A 15,563-nucleotide genomic window follows, 5' to 3' on the forward strand; every position below is an offset into this window, starting at 1 on the left:
TGTGCTCTTGAGGAGTTTGCTGTGATTTCCTTTTCCTTTTCTTTGTAATTTCCTTTTCTTGACATCCTTTTCTTTGCCAGCCTCAGAAAAGTGAGTTAGGAAGGGTTCCCTCTCCTTTACTTTCTGAATGAGTATGTATAGGATTTATATGGTTTCTTTCTTAAATATTTTATAGAACTCATCAGGAAAGGCTTCTGGGCCTAGTGTTTTCTCAGTGGGTAGGTGTTTTTGCTTTTTCTGTGTAAATGATTTCAATTTATAGAACTACTCAGATTCCTGTCGCTTCCTCTGTTAGTGCTGGTAAACTATGTCTTTTAAGGAACATAACCATTTCCTTGAATTACCTGCTCTATGTGCATAAAGTTGTCATATTATTTCTCTTTAACCTTTTATTTGAAAAATTCTTAGACTTTAGAAACCTTGGAAAAATTGTCTGGAGTTCCTGTATACCTGTTGCTATTAATTCAATACTATTAAACTATCGACCTTCCTTGGATTTCAGTTTTCCCATTATTGTCCTTTCTGTAACAGGGCAATCCAGGGTGCCTCACTCACTGTCACATCCCCTGAGTCTGACAATTCCTCAGTCTTTAATTGCATCACACGACTTTAATAGTTAAAAATCCCAGCCAGTGAGACTTCATGGCTCCCTTCCTCACACGACCACATCAAAATTACAACTAAAATATAAAACAATCATCACTCAGAACTGTCAGAAGTTGAGTGGCATGGGAGTCTGACAACGACAGATTTAAGAAACCAGATTGGTAGGAGGGGCAGAGATGCGGAATGGGCTGGTCTCACATCCATGTGCGGTGGATAACAAATTTGGGAGGGACATCTCAGGAGCAAGGAGTCCCAACCACACACCAGGCCCCCAGCCCAGGGAGGTAAGTGCCAGGAAGATAAGTCCCCACAATGTCTAGCTGCAAAAACCAGCAGGGATTAAGTCAGTGGGAGAAACCCCTAGAGTCCCAAACAATTCCGCTTAACGAACTCACATGCACACTTACTCAGACTCACTCCCTCTGAGCTCCAGCACCAGGGTAGCAGCTTGAAAGGTGCCAGGGGCATATGGGGAGGACCAGAAGTGTTTGGCATCAAGGCAAGAGCTGGGGGACAGCTTTCTTCTAGACAGAAAGGTGGGCAGAGGCCATTGTTCCTTTTCTGAGCCCTCCCCCAACAGATCACAGGGGTACATAGAAAGCAGGTGGGTACCATATCTGAGACTCCATCAACCTGGCTAACACTGTTTGCCCTGCTCTGGAGATCACCTTAGATTCCATCCTACCCAACCTATGGGCCCACCCAAGCTGTTAACTGTGACTTTTCCATATGAATGGCTGGTCTTGGCTGATGTTTCACAACTTCCTAAATCCTATCAAACAAATAACAGCTGGCCTCAGTGAGCCCCCAGCCCCTGTACCTCTAGCTAAGTGGCCCCAGGCCCAGCACTAGCAGCAGCCAGTCTAGATTCACAGCTTGGCTTCACCTTGGAATCTCCAAGCCCAGCACAAATAGCAGTCATCATAGATTGCTTTATGGCTCATGTATGGTGGCTGTGGGCAGAACCCAGGTGGGGGCTGCACCACCCGGGAAACACCAGGGCCTGTGCACCCAGTGGCAGCTACAGACCACCTTGGAGGACCACCACACTGCCCCTGCACAGCTGATCCTCCTAGGAGGGTGGAAGTTGATGGTCGGTGGTCACAGCCAGTCCTTGCAGCTGACTGGCCTGGAAACATCCCTTCCATTGACTTGCCAACAGCAACCAAGGCTCAACTACAAGAGGAGGGTGTACTCAGTCCACATGAAGGGCACACCTTGAGTACCCAGCTTGGGTGATAGGGGAGGCTGTGCCACTGGACCCTACAGGACACCTACTACATTAGGCCACACTACCAAGACATAGAGTCAAAGCAGCTCTACCTAATACACAGGACAAACACAGGGAGGCTGCCAAAATGAAGAGACAAAGAAACGTTGCCCAAATGAAAGAACAGATAAAAATTCCAGAAAAAGAATGAAATGGAGATAAGCAATCTGTCAGATGCAGTGTTCAAAACACCTGGTAGTAAGAATGCTCAAGGAACTTAGTGAGGACCTCAACAGCATAGAAGAGGTCCAGTCAGAAATGAAAGATACACTAATTGAAATAAAGAATAATTTACAGGGAAACAATAGTAGAGAGAATGAAACCAAGAATCAAATCAATGATATGGAACATAAGGAAGCAAAAGACAACCAAGCAAAACAACAAGGAGAAAAAAGAATCCAAATAAACAAGGATAGTGTAAGCAGCCTCTGGGACAACTTCAAGTGATCCAACATTCTCATCATAGGGGTGCCAGAAGGAGAAGAGAAACAGCAAGAAATTGGAAATCTACTGGGAAAAATAATGAAAGATTTGGTAAAAGAAGTAGACATACAAGTTCAGGAAGCATGAGAGTCCCAAACAAGATGGATGCAAAGAGGTCCACTCCAAGACACATCATAATTAAAATGCCAAAGGTTAAAGATAAAGAGAGAATCTTAAAAGCAGCAAGAGAAAAGCAGTTAGTTACCTATAGGAGAGTTCCCAGAAGATAAGTCAGCTGATTTCTCAAAGAAACTTTGCAGGCTAGAAGGGACTGGCAAGAAATATTCAAAGTCATGGAAAGCAGGGACCTACAGCCAAGATTGCTCTACCCAGGAAAGCTATCATTTAGAATCAAAGGGCAGATAAAAAGCTTCCCAGACAAGAAAAAACTAAAGGAGTTCATCATCACCAAGCCATTATTATATGAACTATTAAAGGGACTTGTTTAAGAAAAAGAAGATCAAAATTATGAACAATAAAATGGCAATAAATACATATCTAACAACAATTGAATCTAAAAAACAAATGTAGCACACAAGAAGACAGAGACAGAATCATTGACATGGAAAGTATTTCAACGATTGCCAGATGGAACAAAGGTGTGGGAAAGAATGGGTAAAGAGGTGTGGGGATTAAGAAGTACAAATAGGTAGTTACAGAATAGTCATGGAGATGTAAAGTCCAGTATAGGAAAGGGAGTAGCCAAAGGACTTACATGCTTGACCCATGGACATGAACAATGGTGTGGGGATTGCCTGAGAGAGTTGGGGGTGCTAGGTGGAGGGGGGGAGGAATTGACACAACTGTAATAGCATAATCAATAAAAAATATGCAAAAAAAATTCTGGTCAGTAATTTTGAAGAATATTCCTGTTGGGTTTTGTCTGATGTTTTCCCATGATTAAATTAGCACAATGCGTGTTTATGAGACTGCTGTGTAAGTGATGTTGTGTCCTTGGAGCTTCTTCTGTGCACAGAGTCCCCTTCTCTGTACCCTGCTCCGGAATCCAGCAGGATTACAAGGTGAGAGAAGCCCCACTGCCTTCCATCATCCTCCACTCGCAACGGTCGGCAAGGTCTCCCTGCTCTGCCTGCTCTCCTGCCCCCACCTCCCTGTGTCTGCCCCCTCTGCCTGCCCCTACCTCCCCACAGAGAGCCAGGTAGTCGAGAGGCTGACCTTGTGTGTTTCCCTCTGGACCCCTGTCCCACACTGTGTGCTGTCCAACATGAGAACAGTTGCATCATGCAATGTGTCCAGTGTCCAGCTGTTTCCAGAGAGCAGGGTGGCCTGGGCCACCTCTCCACCAATACTCCCCACACCCGCTCACATCCCCCCACGACACTGCAGGGGGTCATAAGGGCTGAGTACATAGAAACCTTAAGGACAAGAGCTGTGCAAACGCCATCTCAGGCTCCCTGGAAGAGCAAGCAGCCTTTCCGTAGGCGCAGAGGCCATGTGGTTTCTTTTCATTTTGCTCGGCACCTGTACCTGCATGGCCTCGGGGTTCCCTCTGAGACTGAGCTCTGTAAGAGCCCGTCTGTCTTTTGAACCACTGCCAGATGATAAAACCACAGTCACTTCTGAATGTTCAGAACAGTTATGCTCTAAGCTGATTCTGTGGCACCAGTTTTGACCCAGTAGCAGAAGCACGGGGGGCTTCGCCCACAGTCATTTTAATATCGCCAGGTCTACTGTGGTTTCTCTCCTCACAGAGGAATGAACATTTTGCTGCTGGCACTCTTTTTTGTCAAGTCAACTCTACTTTCTGCTTTCTACCGAAGGAAGATTAATAATATCCAACATACAGACTAAATCAAGTAATTACACCTTTTAGTGCACCTGATAATTTCTTACCCAGCTGGTGCTAACAGTCAATCAAAATGCCATAAAAGGTGTTTTAGAACGTGCTAATGATCCACTGCACTCTGTCAGGCATGGTGGGGACTTGTTCAACTCTTGACATCACAAACTGTGCACAAAACAGCCTGACAGATGTACCACCCAGAGCTCCACACCGGAGCTGCCCGCCACTGGGAGCCCCTCACTCTACATGTCACATGTAACAGAGCTGCCGTATTCCACTGGATCCCCAATAAAGTCCTTTGAAATATTTTATACATCTTTATACTTTTTAAAGCCAGCTAAGGAGAGAATCCAAAATCAAGTCCTAGATGGACAAGAAACTACAGACTACTAATATTTCAATATTTCATTAAAAGCAACCGTTAAATGGGAAGATAAATTTAGAGAAAGCACCACATCTGGATTGTGTGAGATCCAGACACATCATCACCCCAACAAGGCGTTTTCCAGTATCTGTAGCTACTTGTAGACGCCCACGTCGAGACCCTACCAACCACGCCTGCTCCAGACAGGGTGCTCTCCAGGCTGCTGCACACCCGTCTGCCCCTCTGGCTGGTGCTGCCACAGCCCTGGGGGCCTGCTCACCATCCCACAAGTGGACATGATCAGTCACACTGGACCCTGGCCCTAGGTCTGCTACCCACGTGGAGCTGACCCTCTGCACCCAGCTGCTTCCAGTTCCCTGAGGCCCCGACACAGTCACCCAGACCAGACAGCCGCTGTGCTGCGAGGAGAGCTACCAAAGAGGGACTCTGAAACATGTGTGAGTGGGCTCCTGACGGGGACAGAAAGAACCAGGAGGTGTGAGCCTTTAGGACTCCAGTTCCGTGCAATGACCAGCATGCCATCCCTCCGCAGAGCCCATGCCTGTCAGTGCTGGTTCAGAGCTCGTCCTACTCAGTTCCTGCGCAGGGATATGAAAGTCAGAGTGTGAAGAAGGCTGACAGGAAAAGATTCATTCATGTGAACTATGTTGTTGGAGGAGAGCTTTATGGATACCCTGGACCAGCAGAAAGATGAACAGGTGGCTCCTAGGGCAAACTAAGCCTGAAGCCTTACTGGAGGCAGAAACGGTCAGCTAAAGCTGCCCTACCTCAGGCAGGGCTGCCTGGAAAAGACAATAATACCAGGGAAAAGTGAAGGCCACAGGGGAAGAGGGAAACCAAATACGAGCAGACTGGCTCCACAGAGAGCCCATGGGCATGAGTGCACGGGAGCGGAGCAGGGCTGCTGAGGATAGGGCATTGTGGACGTCACCCATTCAGAGGGTCGCCAGGAGCATGAGCCGACCACAAGGCATGTGACAACACCCAATGGCCAGGACTCCAGGGTGATGAGCACAAAGCAGATGCAGGGAATGAGGGCATCATGTCAACGACAGCCACGGAGAGCTGTGAGAGTGCCGTGCTGAGCAGAGGGCAGAAGGGAGCTCGTGCGCACAGACGCAAATGCACGAGTCAACGGAACGTTTGCTGAGAAATGGGAGAGCCATGCTGTTTTATGGGACCCACTGCAAGACACTGACCACTCACACTGTGAAGAAAGTGACTCTGTGAGAGGACCAGCTGGGCCTGATGGAGTTGGGGGAGGGGTGGGGGAGGGGGATGCTGCCCCCAGGAGGGGATGCAGGGCCTCAGGCTGGTCGGGAGCACAACAGACAGCCGCAGTGCAGGCCACTGAGCAGGGGAGGCGGAGGACCACCGGGATGGGACGGGACACAGCGAGCTGACCCTGTGGGTGCAGCAGTGTGTCCTCAGGCAGGCCAGCAGCACGTTCTCTGCCCTGCTCCCAACAACTCCACACGTTTGTGACTGTCCCCTGAGGAAAAACTTACAGTAGACACTTAGCATATCTGTAAGACAAGGTTTCCAATGTAAAAGAACTCAGGATTTTATAACATTTTAACAATCAAGATCTTACTTACAAAGGGTAAAAAATAGAAGAGAGTGAAAAAGAAGAGAAAACTGACAAATTCTCTGTGGTCGGAAGTCAGAAGGAACTGTGTCACTCCTGATTTTAAGGCTCGGAAATGTTTCTGAAACACTTTAAGGCAACTGCTAGTGAGATTAAAAACAGGACACGCACTTCCAAAGGCTCTGCAGACGACAGAAGCTAAGGAGTCACAGTTTCCAGGGCTGAGCAGGAGAGCGTAGGAGAAGGAGAACGCAGGTGACGGCACTGAGCTGAGCACAGCGCGGACCACTCAGCTGCCACTGCCTTCCTGGCCGGTGGAGGGGAGGGCACAGTGAACACACACCCCAAACCCAGTGAGCACACTAACAGGCAGAGAGAGAGAAGGAAGCTGGTGTGGCTTTCTGTGGTTGCGAATTACAGATGATGTGGTGTCCTTCTTTCCTGACTGAAAGCGACACGACACGCGTCACACGTCCCAGAGGCCACCAGGAAGGACGGGGAGAGGGGAGCACTGGAGGCTCCACCTCGGGGGTCTCTGTGTGAAACGGGCGAGTCGTGGCTGTCTGCACAGAAACCGGCCCTGCCAAGGATCAGTGAAGCCAAGAGCTTCCAGGGCTCAAAAACAGGCTGCCGGGCATCACAGAAGGGGGCAGCACAGGCCCAGCGGGCCCCGCCTGGCCAATGTGAGGACAGTGAGGTGAGTGACTCGTTTTTAGCACATTTCCCCCAAAACAATACAAGTAAAAGTTCTACTCACCGCTCCGAGCATGATTCTGAAAATCAGCCACCGAAAGCCCCACAGAACCACCCGGGAGGTGGGGGTCTTCCTGGGCAGTCGAGACAGAGTCCAGAGAGGGCACAGGAAAATCCCTAGGAACCCTGTTTCCAGAAGCTGAGACTCCCATCCTAAATGGTAACAGCGAGAGAACAAAAGGCCATGTTAACCGCAGCTGGACACTCTCTAGAGAAACAGCCTCACCAAACTCGGGGCAGATGCAGTGGCTGAGGGTGCGTTTCAGCCCACAGTCAAGGTGTGCCTCAGGGGCAGCCGTGACTGTGCCGCCCCAGCCAAGCCCTCTGTTTTTAGGCCACTGCCTCCCGTCCTCAGGGCACTAAGATGCGGCGTGGCCTCCTATTGAGCACACACTGCCCACGGGTGTTGGGGAGGCCTCTTCCATTCAACAGGGTTGTGTCTGAAGTCATGGTGTTATGCATTCTTCCCTGAGGGGCATTCACCGGGATGGATGCCATGCATCGGGGAGGCCAGAGATCTGCATGTGAGGCTCTAAATGCAACGCTGACTCTGGCCCTTGTCTGCCCCAGCTGAGGGAGTAAGTCACAGAGGGGCATGGAACAGGTATAGGTGAAACAGCCCCTATATGCCCCAGGTAAGGGAGAAAGCCAGGGAGAATTACAGGTATAGGTGACAAGGTCCCCAGGTAAGGAAGAAAGCCAAGGGGAGATGCAGGACAGGTATAGGTGACATAGTCCCTGTCTGTCCCAGATGAGGGAGTAAGTTGCAGGGAGACATGAGACAGGTACAGGTGACACAGCCCCTGTCTTCCCCAGGTGAGGGAGGAAGCCATAGAGAGTCACAGGTACAGGTAGCATGGCCCAAGTCTGCCCCAGGTGAGGGACTACGTCAGGGGAAGAAATAGGAACATGAGACGGTGGCTCCAGGTGAAACCACCTGCTCTCAGCCCCATGTGGGCTCAACCTGTTCTGGCAGGCGGCTCGGCGGTTAGGTGTGAGGAGTGCTAGCCCATTCTTACTGCCCCGTGTGAGAAACACAACTGAGTGCAGTGTACCTGAGTTCTTTCTTGTTCTCACGAAGCAGACAGCACCCCAAGTTCCCCTAAACACTCCCTGAATGGACCCTACTGTGGAAACAGCTGCTCACACTGTGTCCCTAGGACACCAGGAACCAAGAACAGGTTTCAGGTGGTTGTAAACTGGGCTCTTCAAAAGGAACCTGCACTTGATTGTGCGTGTTGCACAAGTTCCCAGTAACATGCTGCGTGAAAGATGCATCAGCCAAGGGTAGATACTCTGGTTCCATTTACAGAAAGTTCTAGTATAAGGAAAACTGGTGCAGGTGAGAGAAACCAGAACAAAGCTAGCTGCCCGGGGAGGCGGGCTGGGGGACACTGGGAGGACACGGAGTCTGCGCCCGGCCAGGGAGCAGGGCTCAGGGCGTGCTGGCCGAGACCCAGCAGAGGCACCTCAGGGTCTGTGCATTTTGTCGTTCAGTTCCTTCCTTGAACAGACATACAACCCTACAGAAATTCTGAACCCCAGTTTTAAGGCTGATGGACAGGTCTTCAGGCCTGTAACTTATTTTGAGGTACATCAAACATTAAATCGAGAAATGAACAGATGTGTGAGGAAGCCAGCAGAGCAAAGGACAAACCAGAGTCCAGGCAGGGGGAGCTCATGGGTTTCACTGTACAATTGAAACTCTCTGTAGTTTGAAACTTTCTGTAAGATTGTGGGGCAGGGATCCCATTTACTCTCACACATTCTACGGATTTCTGAAACCCCAGTTCCAAATCAGTAGTTCTTTTGGAGAGAACAGGTCGTTTGCAGTAAAGTGGTGCCCAAGAATGGCATGCCTGACACCGGGGTGACAGTGACCTGTAACCACCCAGAAGGGCAGGTAGTCTCAGCCTGCATGGGTGGCTGGCATCAGTGGAGCCACATGCCCTGAGCTGGTGACACTGGGACCATTAGCACACACCCTGCCCTTGTCAACAGATCATTCCAGCCCTGGCCGGTATGGCTCAGTTGGTTAGAGTGTTGTCCCATAACTGAAAGGTTGCAGGTTCAATTAGTGGTCAGGGCACATGCCTAGGTTGTGGGTTTGAGCCCCAGTCCAGGTGCAGACAGAAGGCAACTAATCGTTGCTTCCCTCTGTCATCAATGCTTCTCTCTCTCCCTTCCTCTCTCTCTAAAAGCAATGAAAAAAAATGTCCTCAGGTGGGCATAAAACAAAAGAAAGATAATTCTAGAAGTGGAAAGAAGTTTGGACGTGTTGGGGGGCAAGGCAAGGCAGGTAGCTGGAGCCACATTGCCACCGGGCTGTGCTGGGTCCTGTGTCACCGCTGTTGGCTGGCAGGAGAGGAGAGCACTAAGCTGCAGCGGGCTCTGGCCAAGGCCGGCGGGGAGAGACTGGATGCACAGAATGCCCCTCGGGCGCCCACCTGCACCCACCCCGCACTGGACACTTACCCCGACTTCCCTCAGAGGTTCAAGAGGGAAAAATGCAGAAAGCATCTACACTAGTATTATGAGATTTCAGACAGAACAATTGCTTACTTTGGGTCAAGGATTCCCCCCTTCTTATTCATAGTTCAGAAGACCTTTGCTTTACAACTTGCTTCAAACTTCCCTTCTCTCAGCCTGGAAAAAACAAACTTATTTCTGTATGACAATTTCTTTTAGTTTGTCTCAAGGTGATTTTCATTAACTGTGGACTTATTTCACTTAGGCTGCATTTTACAAATATATGAATTGATGAGCAAAGGATATACAGAATGTGGAAGTGGCCGTGGTCCTGGCTCTGAGCATACTTGTCTATAGATAGACATGTCCACTCTTTGAGAAAGTACCTCAAAGGCCACCTGTTTTGATCCTTCCTCTACTTGGTGGTGAGAAAACTCAGGAACCCAGAGTCCTGTGCCTCCCGCAGCCCTGCGAGCAGAGCAAGTGGAGCTGGGGTTCTGGGCAGAGAGAGCCAGGCCGCAATGCCGCCTAGAAAGCCTAGAGGAGCTGATGTGCCACTGCAAGTGTGGGGCCCTCGCTCAGGCCCGCAGTGCACACCTGCCTTGCTCCACTCCTGCAAACCCCTTGTAAACTCTAAGACCCCACGTGGGTGAGCACTTCCCTGGGCGCCAGGCCTGCCTTCTTTAATTGTCACCTCACTTTGCACAGATGTGATGAACGGAATTTTAATATACAGTTTGAGTGACACCAATCAAAGTGATATGCAAATGGCAGAGCCCAGAGACCGTGTAAGTGCCAGGAAGCAGGTGACAGGGTGGGTAGGCAAGGGATGGGACGTGCTGTCACCTTAGGGATGTGCTTGTACTGGCAGAGGGTCACCTGGTCCTCCTTCCTCCTGAACCTGCTGAAACACTCCTTAGCCTGTTGGGTTGCACGGGAGAGCGGACGCCTGAGAGCCAAGGTGCACGGGCTTCCCACTTGGGATCCTCAGCTCCCACCTGCCCCCTCTTTCCCTGGAGCTGCCGCCTCGCTGGCCACCAGCCCCCCAGCCACCAGCACTCCCTGACACCGCTGGGGAGGAAAAAGGGTCGCCTGCAGACCCACCTGCTTCTGCTTTCTTAGCTTGGATCTTGTTGAATTTCAGCAGCTGTGCTGCCTGCACAAGAACACCATTGTTCTCCGCTTCAGCATGGTGGGGAGGCGTCCCCAGAAAAACAAATGCCCAGTGCACTGCTGCGGCGGCTTCCTGTGGCCGAGAGGCTGTCCATGTGCCTGCAGATGGCACGGCACACAGCACCCTGCTGAGATGGGCTCACAACTGCGAGCCAGTGATGACCCCGACAGTCCCCAGGCCCCACTAGGTGCCTCTCACAGCCAAGTGCCTTTCGACCTGTGCTCAGAGCCTCTCTGGGCCGGGATAGAGACACCTGGCCCCTCACTTGGCAAACACCTACTTAACAATCATGGTGGGCCTGGAGGGCTCTGCCCCCCTGGCTGTGTCTTTGGGATGGTGCTGGTGTGACAACGGTCCAACAGTGGCTTTGGGGGTGACAGCAAATGCCCACTGGAAGCCATGGAGTATGGGCTACACCTGCCTGTTTCTGGCATTTTCATTTCCATAGCTGCTGGCTTGTTTCAAATAACACAGACCAGCCCTGAACGAGCCACGTCTGGAAAGTTTCCACATAAAACTGAGGAACACCTCCCGCTGTGAGAGGGGGGAATGGGTGCTCCCAGCCCCGAGCACTCTGACCGGCACAGTGGCTGCTGGGGCAAAGTGTCTAGGAGGCGAGTAGCTCCTGTGTGCATCTTTGCTTTTTCGAGGAGATGTCCCACTGTCTCCTGGGATGTCTGCAGACAGGTGGCGGATGGGGTGGGGACGAACCGCACTAGAGGAAGCTCAGGGTCTTCTAGCCTGGTCCTGGACAGTGAACCTTCATGAAGTGTTGGCCAGAGCTCAGGGCTGGCTGTCATCCATGACACCCGGGTCTGAGGGCAGCCACAGTCCCTCATCTTGTGGTCTGTGGGCAGTCTGGGCACCCCACTGGCCAGGACCAGCTGTGCCTGCATAGACTCAAGAGGTCAGAACAGGCCGGTTCTCTCCTTCTGCTGGTTTGAGCGTTTAAATAAAACTCCTCAGAATGCAGCACATGACCTGTGTCTACAGGCAGCTGCACGTGAAGTCTGAGGAAAAGCCCCATGAAAGAGGCTGGATTTGGACTCTCGCCCTCCAGGCCCAAGTTCGGAACCGAGGGGCCCCTCACTCCTCTGGCCTAGCCTGGGGCACCTGTTCTTCAAATAAAATTGATGTAATAATGGTGTCAATGTTTCTTTTCTATCAACTTAGGGGCAAGCGAAGAGCGAAGACGTTTTCTATTGCAGATGCAGAAAGTTCACCACCAAGAGGCCTGACCTGCGCCTGGCAGCCACGGCACTGGTGCACGTGGGGGGCGGGGGGGGCGAGGGCCCCTTCAGAATGAACGTGAGTGGGGCACCGCTCTGCTGCTCCTCAATGGGGGGCTCTTGTTGCCAGTGCCCTGGACAGGAAGAGCGAAGGTGGGGGCACCGGCGCACAGCCTGCAGCCGACAAGGGGGCCACCTGGCTAGCACCTCAGAGTCAAGGACGACACAGTACAGGCGCCACTCTGACCAAGGAGGAAGACAATCTAAAACACGGCTTCAGAGGCAGACGCTGCCCAGATGGCCACTCCAGAAAGAAAATACCAACTGAGGCCTCACATTACCTTCCTTGAAACTATGATAGTTACTTAGAAAAAGTAATTAAATTTCACACATATGGATCCTTCAGAAATGACAGCCACCATCCATGTTAGAAGCAGGAACCCATTAGCTTCACGTTAAAATCGGGGAAAATGGAAGGAAAGCGCTTCCTTCCTGACGGGCTGTCACTCCTGCATGGAGCGCCCCACCCTCGGCCGCCTGGGGCTCCTAACGATGCTCTGGAGACTACTTGAGCTCTTAAAAAGTTATTTTCTTAATCTTTATGGGTTGTATGCCAGGACAGAAAGTTCTGGATTGGCACACCAGATCTCGTCTGTAGTCACTGACACGGCGAAGATGAGCTCTGGGAGGAAGAAAGCTCCCCCCATGCAGATGAGGGTGACCCTGCGTGCACGGACACGGCACTTCACGTCGTGCCAGAGCACCAGACCTCTGCAGAGGCACAGAGCCTGCTGTGGCGGAGAGGGGGGCTCTGGAGAGCCGCTGTGTGAGACATGAGGCGCACCTGTATGGGGTGGGGGGGCGGCGCCCGAGGGAGCAGTGCCGTGCTGGCCCACTGACTTTGGCCCCCTCTATGCTGGTGGATGGTTCTGGGTCCTGCTCACACCCCTGCCCAGGCTGCATGGTGAACATGTGCTGAGGTCCGATGGGGCAGCAATGGCTCCTGGGGAGGGTCAGCAGGGTGGTGGGATGAAGCAGGCAGCTTTGATGTCACTCACTGGGACATCAGGTGCTGTCCACACCCATCCCTGGGACCTCCCTCAGAGTACTGCAGACAGTGGGAGACCACCAAAGACTGCAGACGGCGAGCTCAGAGGGCCACCTAGGTCATCCAGGCAGTGCCATCATGAGGGGGGCAGGCACCAACCCCGCGTCACAGGGGACGTCGTGGCCTTGTCTGTGTTCACAAACACAAGGCCTACAGGCCCTGCTTCCCTGCGTGTCTCTGACTCCAGGGAAAGTAATTTCTGTGGTAATGTAGACAGAACACATGCTTCAAACACGTGGGCTCTTCTCACAGCCTCGGGAGGTCTGGCGGGCACTTAAGTCACAGCTGGTGGAGGGAAGGACCTTTCTTCTAAGCTGGCTCTGGGTTCAGGCCATGCCTCACAAACCCTTGCCTCTCCAAGCTGTTTCTGCCACTCCATGCTCTCCCATGGCATGGCCATTCTGCCAAGTCTCGTTTTAGTTTTACCTGCTGTTGCTCAGGATGCCACTCAAGGAGAGCTGTATTTTGAATGTGGAGTGACAGCCAAGCGTGGGTGCCCTGCCTGCAGCCTGGTGCACAGAAGAAACACTGCACAGGGCCAGGCCTGGAGCGTACCTGGCAGGGGGCCAGCTGGAGCCTCGACTCCCACTGGCACGCAGCCTCAGGTAAGTAAGGAAAGGACAGTTCTGTTGCAGCCTCTCCCTGAGAGCTGGACTGGGGTCGCAGGGGGGCTGCACAGCGCGGGGAGCAGAGAGTCCCCGATACTGTCCCTGACTCAGCTTGTCTGCCTGGCTGTCACAGACAGGACCTGGGGGAGCTGCCTGCTGCCCAGTTACTGCTGCAAACGTCATTGTTGTGACAGGCACAATCCATCAACAGATTGGGTGAGACATTTTCCTCTTTCATTGAGACAAAATATAAAATGAGATCAGGTAAAAAAAAAAAAAAAAATATATATATATATATATATATATATATATATAAATAAGGGAGACGAAGACAAAATTTGAAAACTTCTGCCGGTGTTTAAAAATAGTGAGTGTCCATCTACCAAGCCATGCAGAAAATGCATTTCTGTATTTTCTTTACTTGGACAAGGCCGCCCAGCAACCTGCCCTGCCTGTTCAGCAGAGATCAGAAATCTGTACCTTGACTGCTCACATGGTCCTTTTCCTCCAAACACACTCACCATGGCAACCAGCCACAGTCAAGAGGCACCACACGTGTGCCTGTATGGGAGGGCGCCATTTACAAGGCTTTGCTGAGGTCCACTAACTTCTTCCAGTTGTCAGAACCACCTGGCAGAGCCACCCTTGTTCTAAGAGGACAGGCTGGGGCCATCCTCCAGCCTCACGAGCCAGGGAGGCACTGACGTCAGCTCTACCCCAGAAATGAGGCCATGCTCTTGCCCGCCTTCCTGGCCTGGGCCCCACTCACTCCTGCCTGGCCTGGCCTGGTCTGGAGTGTCCTGTGCCCCCCGATCATTGGCACGACAGACCTGCTTAGAACAGGGTCTGCCTGGGAATTTCCAGAACCAGCCTGAGCTAGGCAGGTCCCCTGGACAAGAGCCGAGTCTGTCCATGGACAGAACCTAACCACTAAAAGAAGGACTTCACATTCAGCCAGAGATCAGATCATAAATGGGAGGACATTTTCTAGCAAGTAGGTATTTTCAAAAGAGCAGGTTAAAGGCTTCATGTTTTAAATAAAATCATTTTACATTGCATGCTCCCAACTATGAGGCACTTAACAAATTGCTAATGTATGTTTTAAGGATATCCTTGGGCACTTCAGGGAACAGGAAGTGACCTGTGTAACCCACACACCCGCAGTGACCCTCCGTGTCCAGTGCACTTTGTCACGGTGCTGGTTAATACTCAGTTGCCATGGCAACCAGACTTCCTAGCCCCAGGTGTCCCCTGTCCCTTAGATCTACGCAGGTGTCACCCCCGAGCCCAAAAACAAAATCCATAGTAATGACCTTAGCTGGCTCCTTGGTTTTAGTTAAATATGAAAATGCTTCCTGTGAACGGAAATTAGACTTAGCAACAGATTTTTTAGGATTAATATATTCCAAATATTTAACATATATCAGGCTGAAGGGCATTTCTTTGTCTTTTGTTTCTTATGCATAAAAATTAGCCAAAGCTTGCCTCAGAGTGACTTGACAGAACCCTAAGAAGTGACGGTCAGTTCTGGCCCTGCCTGTGCTGTCCAGTGCCAACTGGCCACATGAAGGCTGCAAAGCCTTAGAGCTCAGTTTGAGGTGGACAGCGAAGACCTGGCCCCGCTCTTGTGAATCCCAAGAGGCACGTCTGCCCGGGGGCGCTGTGTGCACAGGCCCTGTGTGGAGCAGGCAGATCTGTTCTCGCACTGCAGCCAGGGAGCTCCTGCCCGCACTCAGAGGTGGCCCTTGTGCCCACAGAAGTGGGCGTCACCCTCATCCCTCACCCCACATTTGAGTGGGCCGTCAGCACGCGGGGCCCTGTGACCACAGAAGTGGGCGTCTCCCTCATTCTACATCTTACTGGGCCATCAGCACGCAGAGCCCCGCAGGCACGGGTTTCACCCTCACCCTCATCTTAGTGGACCATCAGCAGGCAAGGCCCTCACGCCCATGGAAGTGGTTACTGCGCTCACCCACATCTGAGTGGGCTGTTGGCACACAGGGCCCCATGCCCCCAGAAGAGGGTATCACCTGCACCCCACATGGTCTTGGAGGATGACCTGTTTTCCCTCACAGCTTTTCCAGAT

The 15,563-nt window shown here is 51.6% G+C and overlaps 1 protein-coding gene across 1 annotated transcript in view; it reads right to left on the reverse strand.

The window, feature by feature from the left end:
* LMF1 (lipase maturation factor 1) overlaps positions 1-15,563 on the reverse strand; it is a 108,316-nt gene that overhangs the window by 46,097 nt on the left and 46,656 nt on the right. Inside the window, exon 4 of the mRNA XM_045849087.1 lies at positions 6,894-7,042. Within this exon, the coding sequence (XP_045705043.1) occupies positions 6,894-7,042 (149 nt within the window). The remainder of the gene's footprint in view (positions 1-6,893; positions 7,043-15,563) is intronic.

This window comes from Phyllostomus hastatus, unplaced genomic scaffold, assembly GCF_019186645.2.
Source record: "Phyllostomus hastatus isolate PE091 unplaced genomic scaffold, TTU_PhHast_1.1 phas_contig_64, whole genome shotgun sequence".
In the NCBI taxonomy this organism is placed as follows: domain Eukaryota; kingdom Metazoa; phylum Chordata; class Mammalia; order Chiroptera; family Phyllostomidae; genus Phyllostomus; species Phyllostomus hastatus.